This window comes from Euprymna scolopes, chromosome 38 (assembly GCF_053919585.1).
Source record: "Euprymna scolopes isolate OS-2025 chromosome 38, ASM5391958v1, whole genome shotgun sequence".
In the NCBI taxonomy this organism is placed as follows: domain Eukaryota; kingdom Metazoa; phylum Mollusca; class Cephalopoda; order Sepiida; family Sepiolidae; genus Euprymna; species Euprymna scolopes.
Window position 1 is genome coordinate 31640153 of NC_136519.1, and position 19315 is coordinate 31659467.

General features: G+C 37.7%; 1 protein-coding gene across 1 annotated transcript in view; it reads right to left on the bottom strand.

Moving 5' to 3' along the window:
* Nucleotides 1-17276: 17276 nt before the first annotated feature.
* Nucleotides 17277-19315, bottom strand: part of LOC145263115 (uncharacterized) — a 67669-nt gene continuing 65630 nt past the window's right edge. The window contains exon 2 of the mRNA XM_080120058.1: nucleotides 17277-19025. Coding sequence (XP_079976184.1) covers nucleotides 17382-19001 — 1620 coding nt within the window. The 5' untranslated portion in view covers nucleotides 19002-19025 and the 3' untranslated portion in view covers nucleotides 17277-17381. The remainder of the gene's footprint in view (nucleotides 19026-19315) is intronic.

The following is a 19315-nucleotide window of genomic DNA, read 5'->3' on the forward strand; positions in this document are numbered from 1 at the left end:
ATAAAACTTAAATTAAATAAAGCTCACATTTAAATGTTTTATGCCTAAGAAGCTGTGCTCCAAAATTAATAATGATTGGTTAGTACCTCTACAAGGCCATCATTCGCCCATGTATGAGGTATTGTTGTCACATTTGGGTTGATGCATCTGCTACTAGTCTCTCATTCTTGCACGGGATTTTAAAGGGAGTCCTCAACCTAATAAGTGCCAAACTGTCAGCTAGCCTTCATCGTCCCATTGACGAAATGTTGCATCCCTCTGCCTGTTTTTCAAGTATTTTAATGATAGGTGCTCCGATAAACTACAAGCCCTTGTACCCCCTCAACATACCAACAAGCAGCAAAATCCCACCCCTACACTGTAGAGATCCCCAGATGCCAGAAAGCCTTCTACTCTAATAGTTTCTTCCCCAGACTTTAGAATTCCCTTGTGGGTTCCTGCTTCCTCAACTGTACTGACATGCAGAAGTGCAAGTGTAATCTAAACAGACATCTTGCTGCTCAACTCCCTGCATAGCATCCCTGCAATTTATGTCCTAGATAGTAGCCCCCTGCATCAAAGTGGCACTGTGCCTTGTTTGGAGTGAAAATGCTATAGAAAAAATAAATAAATAAATAAGAAGGCACGACAGGAAAACAAATGAACATATATCTAAAGTAATGGCAGAAACACTAGAGGATGACCTCCAATCAGTAGTGGAATGGGGACAAAAATGGATGGTAACGTTCAATGCCACCAAGACAAAACTGGTTTCATTCAATAATTACAAGAAACCTTCTCTACCACCTATAGCAATGGCCAACGACTCTTTATCTAAGAGTACGTCTCTCAAGCTCCTTGGCCTAACATTCACAGGAAACATGAGTTGGAACAATTACATCGAGGGCATTGCCAGGGCCGCTGCAAGGAAGGTGGGCTCTCTCTACCGTGCTAGAAAACTTCTAACACCCGAAAGTATCCTGTACCTCTATAAGGCCACTATTCGCCCATGTATGGAGTATTGCTGTCATATTTGGGCCGGTGCATCGGCTACTAGTCTCTCGCTCCTTGACAGGGTTCAAAAGAGAGTCGCAAATCTGATAGGCCCTAAACTGGCATCTAAACTTCAGCCTCTGTCCCATCGTCGAAACGTTGCATCCCTCTGCCTGTTCTACAAGTATTATAATGGTGAATGCTCTGAAGAACTGCAAGCACTTGTGCCCCCACGACGTGAACACCCTCGACAGACCCGACAAGCTGCAAATTCCCACCCCCACACTGTAGAGATCCTTAGATGTAAAAGATCTTTCTACTCCAGTAGTTTCTTCCCCAGAACTGCTAGACTTTGGAATTCCATTCCAGGTCACTGCTTCCCCAACTGTACTGACATGCATAAGTTCAAGTGCAACGTGAACCAACATCTCGCTGCCCTAATCCCTACATAGTAGCCCCTTACACTAAAGTGGCAATGTGCCTTGTTTGGGGTGAAAATGTAATAAAAAAAAAAATAAAAAAAATTAGTGCTATGGATAAGATGGTCTACCTATTTCATGAATAAATGAACTTACCCAGAGACAATGAATATAGTTACATTTAAACATTGTTGCAATGCTTCATGGCAGTTATGGTCCCAGAATCATGACGTATACTTTTTAATAAGTTTTAAGTTTTTAATACACTTTTTCAATCATATCTTCTGTCAACAAAGTTTGTTTATGTTAGCGGGTAAGCTGATCTACCTATTTCAGAAATAAATGGACTTACCCAGAAACAATAAATACAGTTATATAATAATGTTGAGGCAACAATTTGGGGCAGTCTTGGCCCCAGTGTTGGGACGTGTACTTTTGTAACATACTTTTATTAATGCACTTTTTGTTAATTATCACACCGTTTTTTTTTTGTTTTGTTTTGATTTTTACCGGCCTGCGGAGTTACAGCTATAGCCGGGCTACACACACACACACACACACATACATATATATGGGCATATATATACGAGTGCATATATGCATATATATATATATATATATATATATATATATATATATATAAATATATATGCATACATATACACATTATGTGTGTGTATATGTGTGTAAAGTTATGACTTTTTTTACTTGGGAGTCACCACTTATCAAGGCTCGAAGGCCACTCGAGGATAAGGGTTAATGAATGTAAGTATGAAATAATGGTATAAATTGGGTAGAATTTGATTATTCAGTGGGACGGCTCAACAATAACTTGTTTACATTGGATTTGAAGGCTTCCATGTTGTATTCAATCGGGAAGAAGGCCAGCAGAACAGTGTTCCACAGGCAAGATAAAGAAACTTTGTTCATGGAATCTGCATTTAGATTTAGGCACAGATAGAGATTGGGGAAATCATATATGGTGCCTGTAGCTAGTTGAGTGTTTTTGTGAAAGTTTGTCAAGGGAGGAACCATAGATTTGATTTCAGTCGAGCACCTGCCATGAAAATAGCGATAGAGCAGAGACATGCTCACGACATCTTTTCTGTGGGAAACAGATTGCAAGGAAAAGAAAAGGGTATCACCTACTATGTTTCGAAGCCTGTTTTGAACTCTATCAATGCAGAATAGTGTGCATCGAGCAGCTTCTGCCCAGTTGTGGCAACAGTACTCCATTTTGGGACGTACCTGGCTCTTATACAGAGAGAGAATTGCAAAGGCAGTGAGATACCTACTGGAGCGGTAGAGTGATACAATTATTTTCCAGTAATCTTGGCAACAGATTTGATGTATGTGTTCTATTTCAAATCAGATGAGAAGGTCAGTCCCAGAAGTTTGTCAAGCAATGAAGCTTCCTCAAGACGAGAGCCATTCGTTTCAATTGGGACGTGATGGAGGTCAGAGCGATTATGATGAAATGAGATAAGCTTGGTTTTCGATGCATTATGCAGCCACCTTTTTCCCCATTGCACCACGTTCTCAAGATAAGAAGAGAGAGAATCAGAAAGATTTTGTTCATTGCAACCCGACAACCCGACACGATGCAGACAATTCTATAAACCTGCCTTAAACCACCTCTCTTCCATGAGATCGAATTCAGACAGTTATAATGTTCTTGGCAACCCTCGTGGCTCACCAATTCCTAATAAAACTCAAAGTTTACAACCCTAACAATTCTGAGTGAAATCTTGTCAGCGTCTAGTGTCCCCCAGTGCGCCTCTGCAGTCAAAAGAAGGATGGGCAGCGCCTCTGCTGTACAAAAATGTGGCTTTACCTTCATTTGGTTTGGTGACGTCTCGACTGTACAAAAAGTGGATTAATCTTTGCTTGGTCAGGCATTTCAACCAGACGCTGGAGAAAAAACTTTTCTTTCGAACGTACTAAAAAAAAAATCACATCGACACGACAAGCAATCAATGTACACGCAAAGAAGATATATTTCAGGGATCTTGAAGAAATTTACATAAATACAATTTTCAAAAACAAAAACAAATATTAGGTATAAGATCGTAGTCATGCGCAATAATCCGTACTATTTATCTCTTTCTTTCTTCTCTCTTTTTTCGGGGCGCCAGCATACTAACGGTTGTTCTTCGTAGCAGCAGTTGCTTTCACTATCAGGTAGGGGGGGGGGGAGAAAACAATTGAATAAAACATAATGTTCGCGTCCTTACATCTACATTGTGAGTTGGGCTGTCAGCTTCGTAAGCTCTTTCTTTTAACACAAAAATATCTTAGCAAGAGTAAACGTTCTCTCTGTCATACAATCGTGATTCGATTTTGAAGAGGGTTAGTTATTCAGCCGGAATATTCTGATTTTTTTTTTTTCACCCCAAACAAGGCACAGTGCCACTTTGAAGCAGGGGGCTACTATCAGGGACTTAATTAGCGGGGTCATTATGAAGGGAGATGAGTAGAAAGATGTTTGTTAACATTACACTTGAACTTCTGCATATCATTGCAGTTGGGAAAGCAGAATCCCGGAAGGGAGTTCCAAAGACCCGCAGTTCTGGGGAAGAAACTATTGGAGTAAAAGGCTTTCTTGCACCTAGGGATCTCTACTGTAAAGGGATGAGACTTAGTAGCTTGTCGGGTTTGTTGGGGGTAGTTACGTCGGGGAGGTACAAGTGTTTGCAGTTCGTCAGAGCATTCACCATTAAAGTATTTGTAGAACAGGCAGAGGGATGCAACATCTCATCGATGGGACAGAGGCTGAAGCCTAGATGACAGTTCAGGACCTATCAGGTTGGTGACTCTCTTTTGAACCCTGTCTAGGAGCGAGAGACAAGCAGCAGATGCACCAGCCCAGATGTGACAACAGTACTCCATACATGGGCGAATGGTTGCCTTATAGAGGTATAGGATACTGCCAGGCGTAAGTAGTTTTCTAGCACGGTAGAGGGAGCCAACCTTCCTTGCAGCAGCCTTGGCAATGCTCTCAATATATCTATTCCAGTTCATATCCCCTGTAAACGTTAGGCCGAGGAGTTTAAAAGAAGTACTTTCAGGTAATGTGTTCTTGGCCATTGCTATTGGTGGTAGAGAAGGTTTCTTGTAGTTATTGAAGGAAACAAGCTTAGTCTGAGCAGCATTGAATGTGACCATCCATTTTTGTCCCCATTCCACTACGGATTGGAGGTCATCCTCTAGTGTTTCTACCATTTCCTTGGATATGTGTTCATTTGTTTTCCCCTCATATCTGTTATAGAGAGTGGTGTCATCGGCAAATATACCCATCTCCGAAACAATTTTATCAGGGAGGTCGTTTATGAATATCAGGAATAATAGAGGTCCAAGGATAGACCCCTGAGGTACTCCCGCATTTATGTCATATTGTTTGGATGTACGACCGGCGAGGACAACTTTGATTTTTCTATTACTTAAGAAGGATTTAATTACATTATGAATTCTTCCAGTGATTCCATATGATCTAATTTTCCTTAGAAGACCATCGTGCCATACCCTGTCAAAAGCCTTAGATATATCGAGGGCCACTGCTCTACCCTCCCCTGTTTTATCCAATGAACGGTATATACGTTCAGAAACTACAGTTAAGATATCTGCTGTTGAACGGGCTTGCCTGAATCCATATTGTTTGTCAGTCAGGAGTTTAGCAGCTGTTAGGTGCTGGACTAGGGCTTGATTAACTAAGGACTCAAATATTTTGGTGAAAAGCGGGAGGAGGCTAATGGGGCGATAATTTAGTGGGTCAGTTCTTTCACCAGAATTCTTGAAGACTGGTACCACAGAGGCGGTTTTCCAGCAGTCGGGAAAACAAGATTCGTTAAGGCATTTATTGTAAAGTTTGGACAGAACTGGAGCAACCTCGGCAGAGCATTTTTTTAATAGCACAGCCGGGATGAGATCTGGTCCACATGCTTTTGAGGTGTCTAGGTTTTTTATAATAGCATGTACCTGAGAAGGGGTGATTTTCAAATCGTCTAGTGTGGCGTCTGTTCGCAGAGGAAAATCAGGGAGTGAGTGGTGTACCGAGTTCAGTGTGGAGTTTGAGGCAAACCGACTGGCAAGCAGATTAGCCTTGTCAGTTGCCATACAAGCAACCTCATGATTGTTTGATAGTGGGGGAATAGTTGACTGTCCATTATTTACTACGCTGTTGTAGATTTTCCAAAAATCCCGGGTTCCTAATTTCTGTGCTTCGATGCGTTTTCTGGTGGTTTCAGAGTAATCTGTCTTAGCTGTCTCTATCACTCTCTTACAATTATTTCTAGCTTCTATAAACTTCTGTTTATTTGAGCTGGACTTATGTCGGTTGAATCTGCAGAACGCATGCTGCCTTTGACAAATGGCAGCTGCACAAGCAGAAGTAAACCATTGGGGAGAGTGGGGCTTGCTATAGAATTTCCGTGCGGGAACATATGCTTCAATAGCAGTTTTAAACCATTCAGTGGTCTCATTTGCACACTGTTCCGCTGGAAGAGTAAAGATATTTTGCCATGGGGCATCTCTGATGAGCTCCCTGATGGCTTCCTAATTAGCCTTTTTGTAATACCTCGTTGTTTTGAGTAATGGGTCTTCAGTTTTATGGCGAGAATTTAGGCTGATTTCTACCATTATCACAGCGTGATCAGCATTCCCGGGTGGGCTGTAAGCATTTGTTGTACAGTCATTGGGAACCGTTGTCAGAAAGAGATCTAGAAGTGAGGCATGTTGATCTTGCTGGTCTGGGAAATGTGTCGGAAATGTAACCAACTGAGATAGGGAATGGGATATAGAGAAGCTATGTGTTGTGCTACCAGCTACGTCTGTGTGATTAGAGAATCCTAGCCAGTTACTGTGGTGGACATTGAAGTCACCAAATACATGTATTTGTGCGCTAGTATCGAGGGAGAGTGCTATATCTATGCTGTCTGAGACTTTGTTTATTAGGGTACAGTCTTGGTTTGAGGGAGAGCGGTAGCGAAAATACAAGTAGCTAATATTGTGTTGCATATTTAGTCCTTACGGTAGAGTGGGAGATAACCAGGCATGGTAAAGTGGTTAGAGGGAATGGAGGAGTGAAGGTTAGTTTCACTTAATGCTAAGATATTCCGGGTGTTTACAAGGAGAAATGACTCACCATCATCTAAGTTAGTTCTAAGCCCACGGATATTAGTAAATGCAAGTCTCAAGGGAGGAGGCAGGTTGGTTTTCTTTGAGTTTGGTCCTAGTTTAAACGTAACTTTTGCTTGAGCTGTCATTTCATTTTATTTTATTTAAAAGTTTCAGTTAGAGTGAGTGAGTGAGGGGGTGCTGGACAAGTAGTTGTGCAGAATACCAGACATGCAATACAAGTAGACCATCAGCTGTCCTCACCCACAGGATTGTGGCCTCAGGAAAACCCACCGGGAATGAGTGCAGGGTCCCTTTGTTGATGAAGCAGCCGCTCTAAGTGCTACCAAAGAGTTAGGGCTCCTGTACTATCAGTCGGAAACAGCAGCCAGGAACTGTCAATCTGGTACCCTCAATCCGTTAGGCAAAGCCAGCCCAGTCCAACTGCACCGATATATATGGCACTGAAGCACCCCACTGTGTCCAGTTTTGGGGGATGGGATATGGCGGGAGCAGGGAAAAGCAGCGTTCATTGCCCTAGTCAGGAAACAAGGTCAACCACTGGGTGATTCAGACGAGTCCCTGTGATAGCACCTCTACACCTGGCCAATAGGCAAAGAAGGAGTATGAAAGCCGGGCGATAGACAGAGCCTATCTCCTCCTTAAGCAGTTTAGGTTTGCCAACCGGTGATTTGTTTGAGTCATCAGCTCTAGGAAGGTTGTCGTCCAGGACTGAAGAGGCCTCCCTCCCCTAGGTTTAGTTTCAGAGTTTTCCTTCTCCTAGACGGATGACCTGGGAAGACCTACGGGTCCATCAGCTATGAGGGGGTTTGCCCCGCGCCTGGGTCCTAATCCAGGTATTTCTGCGACCCCGCATGGGTAGTTAATATTTATTGGTTATTTAGGTTAATATCTTCTGAAGAAATCAGGCATTTAGGTTAACTTCTACAGAAAATTTTCACTCCTCAAACATGGTTAAAAAAGGGCATTACTATGCTTCCATTTTCATTTTTACTGGGAGAGGATATAGGTAAAAATTCATGCAGTGGAAGCAGCTAAATTTTCTACAGTATTGGATTGAGAGAGATGAGTTAATGTATGGTTAGATATAGTTTTGTAAGTTTAGGAATGTATGGTTAGATATGGTTTAGTAGGTTTAGGATTAGGATAAAGTGTTAGGGTATGATTTACTTGCTATTAGAAATTCTGATTTGGTGCCCAAACCGAATATTTAGTAAGACTGAAAGATAAGATATGCTCAGTATAGATACAAGAGAACATTTGATATGGAGTACAGTTAAACCTGATAGATATAGGTTATTGCATATTCTGTAAGTATAGTTAAATATAGATGGATGGATAAGTAGTATTGTATACGAATGCATGGAATTTTAGACAATTTGAGTAAGTTGCCTTTAGACTACAACGAAGGAGAATGACTTCGCCTTTCTCTTAATATCCGGAAGTTTTTATTTCAATGAGTACCGGTTTAGTTTGTGTAATAATTATTGCAATACTATCTCTTAACAAAGAGATATTAATGGTTGCTGTTCATTATAGATTACTTTAAGTCTGTGTATAGGACTATGGCTAGTAAGTATTTACTTAGAAGCTTGGTTATGGGTTAGGAGTTATAATCAGGAGCATGCCTAGGAAATTTTGGGTGTTAGTGGGTATCGATTTACGAGTCTGTTAGGGTCAAGGGCGGAGAGCAAGGACCCCTCTAAGTCACATGAAACGGGTTAGGTTTAGTGGCAACTTGAGAAATAGAGCAGTTTGATTTGTTAGTGATCAGGAGAAAGAGAATTTAAGTAAAAAATAAAAAGGTTTGTCATGCAAAACAGACAAGGCAGTCATCTTAGAGGTAAAGTATCTATAGGAGGTACTTAGTATACAACCAGCAGTATTTTGCAGTTTTGAGAGGAATTTTAGGTACAATAGTTTCATGGTTTGTTGTACAAGTCTGTAGTCTAGGTCAGGGACGAAGCACTAATATTGCAACTGGGTGTATCTAATTTTAAAAGTAGTTGAATAGAGTATTATGAGGTGTTCTACTTAGCTTAGGGATCGAATGAAAATTTAAGGTAATATTCAGAGTGATATAAGCAATTTCATGAGGATTAGATATATGATCACTGGATGTTGAACTGCTCAGGAGAATTCTTGTATCTATTCAGAAGGATGTCTTGGTGATATAAGATTTGAGAAATTAAGAGTCTGAGGATACAGAGAGTTGTGAGTTGATGAGGATTAAGTATAGGCGATTATATATAGGTAGCAAAGGTGGTTTAGTTTAGTATGCACGTATTGTACATATTTAGTATACTGCTTCAGTTCTATCCTCTATCGTAAAGGAAAATCCGTTTGTATTTCGGTTGGCAATTTTGTCAAGAGAGGAAATTTAAAACAGCTTATCTCATTTTTGATGATATCAGTTTATAGACAATTGTACAGACTGATAAATTGTTGTGTAAGACATAGGAGCCCCTCGTCTTCGTATTTAGATGAAATGATGGATCAAGAGCATAGGTTCGGAACAGGTGTCCGGAAAGGAAATGGCAGTGTACAAGGAAGGGGGGGGGGGTCACTGATATCTTATTAACGTTATTTTATTAAAAAAAAAAAAAAAAAAAAAAATTGCCTTTCGATGGCTGATTATATTAAGTATCGTACTCAAATAAAGTTTTCATATCCTCTAGATAAATTAGCATAATTTCTTTTTTTTTTTTTTACCGAGTTTGTCTTTACTATAGCATTGACTTATTATTTAAGTGAGATGGGATTGTAAACTGCGAAATGGTCTATTCAAGTGGAGAAAAATTATTGGTTACAATACGCCTGGAAATGTAAAGAATATTTGCTTTAATTTCATGCGAAACAGTTAAGGATTTTACTTAGCTTTGGTTTTTTTTCTTGGACACTCGAGGCTAAAATCACGGTGGTCGTTTCCCTTGGCCCCGCACGGTCGAATGGCATTTGTGGTACCAAGATGCTATCTATTCAGTAGGGAGTGGGTAGGCTGATTTAGGGGGGTATCTCTCGAGGAGGGCGCCTACCATCTTTATTGCAGATTTGACAAAATTGCTTACACCACTTCATACTATTTCAGAATACCAGATCAAGCGGTTTAAAATTTGATTCTCGTGAATGATTTTATCGGTCATGATGGTCGGTGGTTGGAAAATTTTCTTATAGTTGTTAAAGGAAAGACGCTTTATCTTCGTAGCATTATATGTGTCATGGGGTAAGCTGATATACCTGTTTCTTTAATGGTAGACTTACCCAGAGACTATAAACATAGTTAAATCTAACACGCTATGGGGGGATAGCGATTCATGGCAGTTATGGTCCCCGAATCATGACCTGTACTTTTGTAGCATACTTTTTCTAATGCAGTTATCGTTAACTATACCACCGTGTTTCTCTTGATTATTACCGGCCTGCAAGATTACAACACTGCTGATAAACGATTCAAAACTTAAACTTTACAACACAAGCGACAAATGATTCAAGACTTACATTGCCACAAAATTGTGTAGCGATTCGTGGTAGCTATGGCCTCAGAATCATGACGTATACTTCTGCAACATACTTTTGCTAATACGTTTTTTTTTTTGTTAATTATACCAGTGTTCGTTCCGATTATCGCATATGAGGCTACAATATGTGACCATCCATATTTGGCCCCATTCTTCTACAGACCAGAGGTCATTTTTCAAAGCGTTTAGCCATCTTGTTGGGAAATGTATTGTTTTTTGTTGTTGTTTTTTATTGTGTGTGTGCGTGCGTGTGTGTGTTTTATCTACTTTTTGCGCCAATTGGTCGTGAAATGGCTACGAACACAGCGTATGCATCGTACTGCCATTTGCGAAAGGCAATTAATTGTATAGTAAGCAATTAGCTTTTTTTTTGTTGTATAAGTGAGCTTAATTGGAATATAAAACGATGGAGTTATGGTAGGGTGGGGGGGGGCGATGTTGACTAGCTTTGGCGCGGGGGTGTTTCAAAGTGGTTAATGTAGGCCGATTGGAGCGAAGTGGTGGAGTGTGGGGAGGCCAGTTCAATTTCGTGTCAAACGCCAATCCCTATTTTTAGGTATACATATGTTGGCAGATTGTGTTTCTTGCATTTACGGAACTGAACCCTCCCAAACCCTCGCACCACACACACACACACACATATATATATAATTATGCGGGTGTTTTTATATGTGTGCGTGTACATATATCTAATTTAGTGACCACCAATGAATAAGTTTACTGAATCTGAAACAAAGCCGAAGTTTATAATATTATCAATATTGTCCTCCTCATGCGAAATGAGGTAACTTATTTGAAATAATTACGACAATAATTAAAATTATAATTAAATAATAATTGAAAGGGACTTACAGTTTCACGGTAGATACTATTAACCTATTATATATATATATATACTATATATATATATATATATATATATACTATATATATATATTATATATATATATACTATATATATATATATTATATATATTATATATATATTATATATATATATATTATATATATTATATATATATTATATATATATTATATATATATATATTATATATATATATATATTATATATATATATATTATATATATATATATATATAATTTATACTTTCATATATTAATTTATGTGATTAAATGAAGTAGTTTATATATATATATATATATACTATATATATATAATTTATACTTTCATATATTAATTTATGTGATTAAATGAAGTAGTTTATATATATATATATATATACTATATATATATAATTTATACTTTCATATATTAATTTATGTGATTAAATGAAGTAGTTTATATATATATATATATATATATATATATATATATATATAAAGTTATGAAAAATATATGGTAATTATGCTACAGAATATTCCGCGTTTAATTCTCGTGAGAATTCGTCAGAATTATGCATAATTAATTGCCATATACATTTTCACACACGCTTCTGTTCAGGATTTTATTTGCTATTTGCCAAAACTGGTGGGAACCAAGCTGCTGCTCAGCTACTTTCATACAGCTCTCTTGCATTTTTTTATTACTTTTTAACAGTAGTTTCTGGCAGTCCTGAAAGCGGCTTTAGTCTCAGTACATCTATTATGTTGGAAGCAATGGAAAAGGTGATTTCTGTGCTCAATGACAGCACCACATTCTGGAGAGAACCATGGCTGGCTATTAGGTTTTTGTTGGAACTTTTTCTAGGGCATGAAACGGTCTATACCTACAAATTAACCATTCCGTCAGGTGTCATACTATAGAAGACACATCCTTTTTAAATACGGAATGCAGAGGTAGATCTGATATAAATGTAAGGAAGCTATCCCAGTCAGCCATAGAGTATCAATATACTGTACGATGGAGAGGTACATCTGAGGACTTATTTCATTTTTATCTTAACTGATACCACAGAGTGGTCGGAAGATCCAACTGGAGACAGAATGGAAGCTGAACACAGTTCAGGACAATTTGTAAGAAAAGGGTCTAGGAGACTTGCATACTGGCCGTCAGTATCGGGCACACGGGTGGGTTCATGAACAATCTGAGTGAAGTCATGACAGAACCTCCCCTCATTATCGGTCTTGTTTGAGTGAGTTAACCATTCCACATTGTAAACATTGAAGTCACCACATACATGAATATTAGCTGAAGGATAAGCAGATAGGGTGTGGTCAATTTTCTCAAATATGCTTTTAAAGATAGTAACTCCGCTGTTGTGGAGGCGATAGAGAGCAAATATAAACGCATTAGTTTGAGCAAGTGCAACCCGGAAGCATATTCAAGGTAAGTTAGGATCTTCTCTGGAGATGTCCTTACCACATGGAAAGCCATCTTTAATAGACACATATTCCATGTCCATAGCGATCTTGGGGTTCAGATTTGGAAGTTAAGTTAGAGAATCCTTTAATTACGAACTCATCTAGGGAAATAGTCTGTCCAATGCCATGTAATTGGGTTTCAACCTCTGGAAGGTTAGAATGTAGACCCCTGATGTTTGAGAAGGAGACATGGTAATGGGGGTCTACGTTAGAAGTTGGAGATCCAGGTTTAATCGTGTATTTTTTTCTTGAACCTTTTCATGATGGAGTTTTGAGATTTGTGGACTATATATTTCACTCTACACCGCACTTGCGCGTTCCACTGACTTTTAAATTCTGACTATTTTTTTTTTTAATTCCTTAGCTTCTTGCATTGACCATAGAGTGAGTCTTCATGCACGCCGGAACTTTTACTCCCAGATTGTTTTTGTTCTTTCCTCCTTATTTTCACATGTTTTTTTACTGACGTCAACACATTTTTTGTTTTTGCTTTTTTTTTTCAATTTATGACTTACTAGCATGAATTGCTGTTTCATTTAATGCCTTAACCACCAGATTTTAGCTCTGCTATAATAATAGTTTGCTAATTACTTTCTATCCTCTAATGATAAGAATAACAAGAATAGCATTCTTTGAAACTCCACAGAATAAGGATTTTTGAAAATTAACCCTAACCCTAACCTGTCAAACAATAAATTTAATTGTAAATTTTAATCTACAGTTTTAATTTTTTTTATTTCCCTTATATATATATATATATATATATATATATATATGTGTGTGTGTGTGTGTGTGTATACATATATAAATATATGTATATGTATATATACATCATATATATATATATTATATATATATGGATATGATTGTTCCTTAGTCCTTTAAATTTAAATCCTTAATTGTCAGTTTTGATGATTTTTGTGACAGTTTGTCACTGTTTAACATATATCGGGCCTTGTAGCCGCCATCTACAATATAAAAGCGAAAATGTGTGTGTTTGTGAGTGTGCATTTTTTTGTATGTCCGCCAAAGGCTTGGGGAGGGGGGGGCGCTCGAAGGGGATCACTAAATCTCACAACTTTTTATATACTGTCAAAATTATAATATGTCCGATTTACGAAACAAGGTCGTCTGAATCTTTTAATTATGTTACAAAATTCGCGTGGTGATTTCATTTTCTCTACTACTATGGCGTGATGTTTGACCTAGAAAACTCTACGCTGATGTTCGTTTAACCACCTGCTTTTTTTAACTGTTGAATTTCACCCTTCCTCACCTCTATGCCCGCATAGCGTCATGGTAAGTTGTCAGGCTTCCTACTAAATTTTTTTTTCTTTTACACCCAGCAACACCAGGTACCCCCGCTAGTCTATTATATAAAGGGCAAAATGGGCGCGAGCGTTTGTATATGTCTACGAAAGGCTTTTTACATCGGGGTTCTCGCATCGGTTAGATTCCAGAAGTTTTTGCATACTTCCTAGATCGTAATATCTCAGATTTGCAAACAGACATTGTCTCTATTTTTTTTTTTTATTGAGTTTCAAAAAATTCCCTCGTTTCGAGTGTTTGTCTTTTTCGCATAAATAAAGTGAAATTAATAGAAAGCAAACACGCAAACACTTGGCCTTCGAGCCGGGTAGTATCTGTTCTGTAATTGGTCCTTGATCAATGCAGAAGAAAACCTTCATACTGAGACAATTACTATTTATTTGGATACTGTCAGAGTGCCCCCTTTTGGCGGGAGCTGGTCTTCCCCCATATTAAAAACGACCTTATGTCTAATTTTCTTTCGTGGGGAAGCAAATAAATACTAAGACAGAAAGCAGGTTTTAAAGCAGCGTTTTTTTCTGCGCATGCGTGGCGACTCTATGATTCTTAAGTTAATTAGCAACTCATTGAATTCACTATCCTCTTTGGCCTAATGGTTAGCGAGGAAGACTTACCCTATGCTATCAAGTTTGACCCCATTTCTCTCTCTATTTTTTTTTTTTTAATTATTTTTTTCACATTCTTTTCACCCTTCACTGTTTGGGTTCGAGCCTGCTTGCCTAGTACCACTATTTTTTTTGTGCTCAACACACACCTCTAAACACCCGGGCAACGCCGGGCACCCAGGCTAGTTAAACATATATATGATCCCACGATATAGTTTATCGTCAATTATTTCAGATTCTGGGTTTGTATTTTTATTTATATCATGTTCAAATGACTTAGCGTGTTTTTAGAATCTTGCATTCCAAACTTTATGGTCCTGGATATGACCTTAAACTATATCTAGTAGTGAGGCCCCAGCTTGCGGGCTTTGGGGAGTGTGGAGTTAATTAACCATTGCTCCCAGGTCCACTCCGCCCCAGAGTGGTAGTACCTGTTATGGGTTGAATAGAAACCGACTTGAAAACAACAAATATATTCTATTAAAAAAAAATTTTCTTCAAAATCTTTGGATTTGGCATTAAATAACTTGAAAAGGGTTGATATGCCGTAAAACAAAAACAACCAACCAATCCAAACTTTAACAGGATTTTGTCTATGTACCTTGATTGATTCATTTCAATAATTCCTTTTTCATAAGTAAATTGTATGCCCAGAAATCATGATATCTGACCAAGATCGGCCATTTTGAATTTATTTTATTTAATTCATTAACACCCATTACCATTCCCATCGACGAAACGTTGCATCCCTCTGCCTGTTCTACAAGTATTTTAGTGGTGAATGCTCTGACGAACTACAATCACTTGTGCCCCCACGACGTGAGCACCCTCGACAAACCCGACAGGCTGCTAAATCCCACGCCCACACTATAGAGATCACTAGATGTAAAAGATTTTTCTACTCCAATAGTTTCTTCCCCAGAACTGCTAGACTTTGGAATTCCATTCCAGGTCCCTGCTTCCCCAACAGTACTGACATGCAGAAGTTCAAGTGTAACGTGAACCGACATCTTGCTGCCCAAATCCCTACATAGTACCCCAGTAGTTGTTGCCCCTGATAGTAGCCCCCTACACCAAAGTGGCAATTTGCCTTGTTTGAGGTGAAAATGTAAAAAAAAAAAAATTTTGTCACGATTTGATGTGGCTAAAATGTCATCACGCCAAAATCAGTAATTTATTGCTTAAATTTGGCATGTACAAATAGGGATCCACTGGACATTGATGTTCAAACAAATAATTATGAAATATTTGATTCCAATTTCTACCACCTTGCTTTAAGCCATACAGTGATTTGTTAAGCTTCCAAACCTAATGTTTATTTTTCATTTTGAATCCCTCAGAAGGGGTAATATAAATTTCACAATCTAAATAAGCATTTTTTTTAAACCATTTGATGGATGTTAAGGGTATACTGTGATGCAAGTTGTAGTAAAATTCTGATTGTGGTAAAGTTCTTTGTCGCCGATAATGTTGGACTTAAATAGTCAAATTCTACCAAATTTCCATCACCATACACGCATTAATCCTTATCCTCGAGTGACCCTCGAGCCTTAATAATGGTGACTCTTGTAAAAGAATAAAATAAAATCTATATATTAATACTGTAGTAGCCTTAAAGTATGTGCATACATGTCACTGTTTCCAGATTATAAATTATTTGATCGGGAGATCCTATTTATTAAAAAGGAGGATAGAAGGTGACAACATACTACAAACATTAAATTATTATATAGAGATACAATAATTTAACGTTCGTATTATGTTATTACTAGGGCTGTGACAACAGCATATTCTTCTCATTCTTTTGACTCTTGAGTATATATCCGTTATTATCTTATGTTTTTATATAGACTGATGAGGTTCTCAGTTGATTGACTGTGCCGGATATATACTTGAGAGTCAAAAGAATGAAAAGAATATGTTGTTGTCACATCCCTAGTTATCACCTTTCATCCTTCTTAATAAATAGGATCTCCCTATCACCGAATATGTAATGTAAAAAAAAAAAAAAATTTAAATAAAAAAATTGACCTCGCTTTTGGGCCATATGTGAAACTAAAATATGTCTTCTTGGTCTTCTTGCTAAAATCCAAGGGTAGTATCTGTTCCGTCTATCGCTGGTATAATGATATTGTGGAGTTTCTATTCGCACTAGGCGTCCATACAATGGAAATCCTGTCTTGATAGAGTTCAAAATAGACTTCATAGCCTCATAGGAGATGTCTTCTCTTCCTTGCAAACTCTTTCTCACATAAGAGATGTTGCGAGTTTGCTTTATCATTATTTTCATGGCAAGTCCTCTACTGAGCTCCAATCTATGCCCCCCCTCACCAAACTTTCACAAAAAACATTCGTCTAGCTGAAACCACTATCAATAATTTCCCCCCACTCTTTATCTGCGCCTAAACCTAAATGTAGATTCCATGAATAAAGCTTCTTTCTTAGAACTGCACGCCTGTGGAATTCTCTTCCATTTTCCTGCTTTCCAGCTGACTACAATATGGTCATCTTCAAGTCCAATGTGAACAAGTTCTTGATGATCCATTCCACTTAAGTTAACAAATTTACCAAATTTCCATTACTAACGATTACTATATTGTCCAATTGACTACTGTACACTCTTTAACCCTTATACTCGAGTGGCCTCTGGGCCTTGATAAGTGGTAATGCCTATGTAAAAAAAAAAATGTCACAGACTCCTATAATGATATTGGAAATAAACCGTAATAGCCAGATATATTCTGACACTACATTAACCAGATTACATGTTAAAACTGTAAAGTATTTATCTAAGCGATACAATAATATTGCAGGCTCTTCATTCATGCTGAACGTCCACAGAATGCCCAGCAATAATATATTACATATGAAAGATGTCGTTGTGGAATTTCCACAGGTCTCACTAGAAAATAAATAGACATTATATGAAAATAATTTGGATCAAATCTCATATCATAATTAAAACATTCAATTTGGACCATTTTTTTTTTTTTTAAAGACGTTAAATTTTATTCAGAAAAATATCTATAAAATAAAATAAATAAATAATAAATTACACATATATTTACATCTTTTTGTCTTTCTCACGTGAACTGATAAACTATTACACAAGAGATGGCGATTATGATGATGTAAACTAAAGAATTGCTTATGAAGCTTGACAGCATCTGAATTAACATCTTTTGTTTCGACTGTGTAATTACTTCAAGGCACGCGTCATCGGCTTCCCCTTCGACGACATAGGCAGACAGACAAATAACATACGCAGTGTTCGACCGGAGGTTGTGTAAGGTGTACGTACGTGTCGTCGCTGTAATAGGTACAGAGACATGAAATTCTTTACGGCCGAACAATCTATACTTTACAAGAAAGGCAGTGATGAGGTCGCACTTTTTTCCGCAGTCCCACATCAGACGTATCCCAGTCGTAATCGACTCGACATGCACAAGGTCTATTTCTATTTTCGTAGATAACGTTTTTACTTTACCCTCCGGAAGTTCGAGGTCCGGATCAGAATCATCATGAACACAATAAAACATATCACTCGAGAGAACATCCCAGAATTCGCCGACTAAATTCTCTGGGGAGGCGCAGGCGGGGACGAAATACTGGTGATCCACTGTTAGGTAACGTAACATGTACTCACGGGTGTCAAATAATTCCTTCAGCCACTTTAATCGGCAATCGCAGTGGAATGGATTACCCCCTAAAAGCATAATTTCTTGGGGGTATAAACTCGATTTTGTTTCAATATTTATGTGTTTTATTTGGTTGAAGGATACATCCAACCATTCAAGGACATTCAGTCCCTGCGGAAAAGCTTCTAGCCGGTTATGCGAAAGGGAAAGATATTTAAGGAGCGGACATTTCCGAAAGGTATCTTTTCCGAGGTTTCGGATATTATTGTACGAGAGATCGATAAATTTCAAAATACAAAAACCCTTACTTATGAACGTTCGGTTGGATATAGACGTCAACATGTTATGTCGGACGCGTATGTAGGTAAGAGACGGCAGCGCTCGAATTACAGGAGGCGGTAATTGTTTAAGTTTGTTGTTCGAGATATCCAAATAGTCAAGCATCAGCAAGACAAAACTTTTGCTATTCGGGGATTTTGTTTGCTTCAAGAAAACCTCAATGACGTCACAAGTGTTGATGGCGGGTCGCGTTTCTAGTAGCCTGATTTGGTTGTTGTCGAGGTGCAGTATCTTCAGCGTGTACAAGTAGGCGATATCGAAAAGGTAAAAACTTTGGAATTCGTTGTGGCTGAGTTTCAGAACCTTTAAAGAATTGGGTAAAAAGTTTGGCAACGTCCGTAGCTGATTGTACGACAAATCCAAAACCTGAATCGTGTTACCGATCACGCCAATAAAAGCACTGTCATCTATGGTATGGATGAAATTGTGGCTTATATTTAACTTTTGAAGATTGTGTAGCACCGGACTGAATGAGTTTGCCCTTACTTCGTCTATGTTATTATAAGACATGTCGAGGGATCGGGTCAGTTTCGGGAGTTCCGGTGGCATCCCGGTAAATTCACAATGAACACAGTGGACATTATACCAGCCATCGTTGGTACTGATCGCCGTGCACTTCCGACGGAATAATGGCACATTTGGTTTTACTTCTTGTTCTTGTAGTTCTCCATTTATTTTTATTTGCAAGGCGCAGGCGAAAAGTAAAAGGTGAAGATGTCTTATCATGGTCGAAACATAGCCAAAAAATCCCTGTAAGAAAAAAAAATAGAAAAGTTTAGAGTGAAGATATTTTTATGATTTCTTTTTCAATAAATAATCACAGATTATAAATAAAAAATAAATAAATAAAAATAAAAAATATAAAAAAAAATAAATAAAAAATAAAAATAGATAAAAATAAAAATTAAAAATTAAAATAAATAAAAATAAAAATTAAAATTAATAAAAATAAATAAAAATAAAATAAAAATTAAATAAAAAAATAAAATAAAAAATAAAATAAAATGAAAAATAAAATAAAAAATAAATAAAAAAAATAA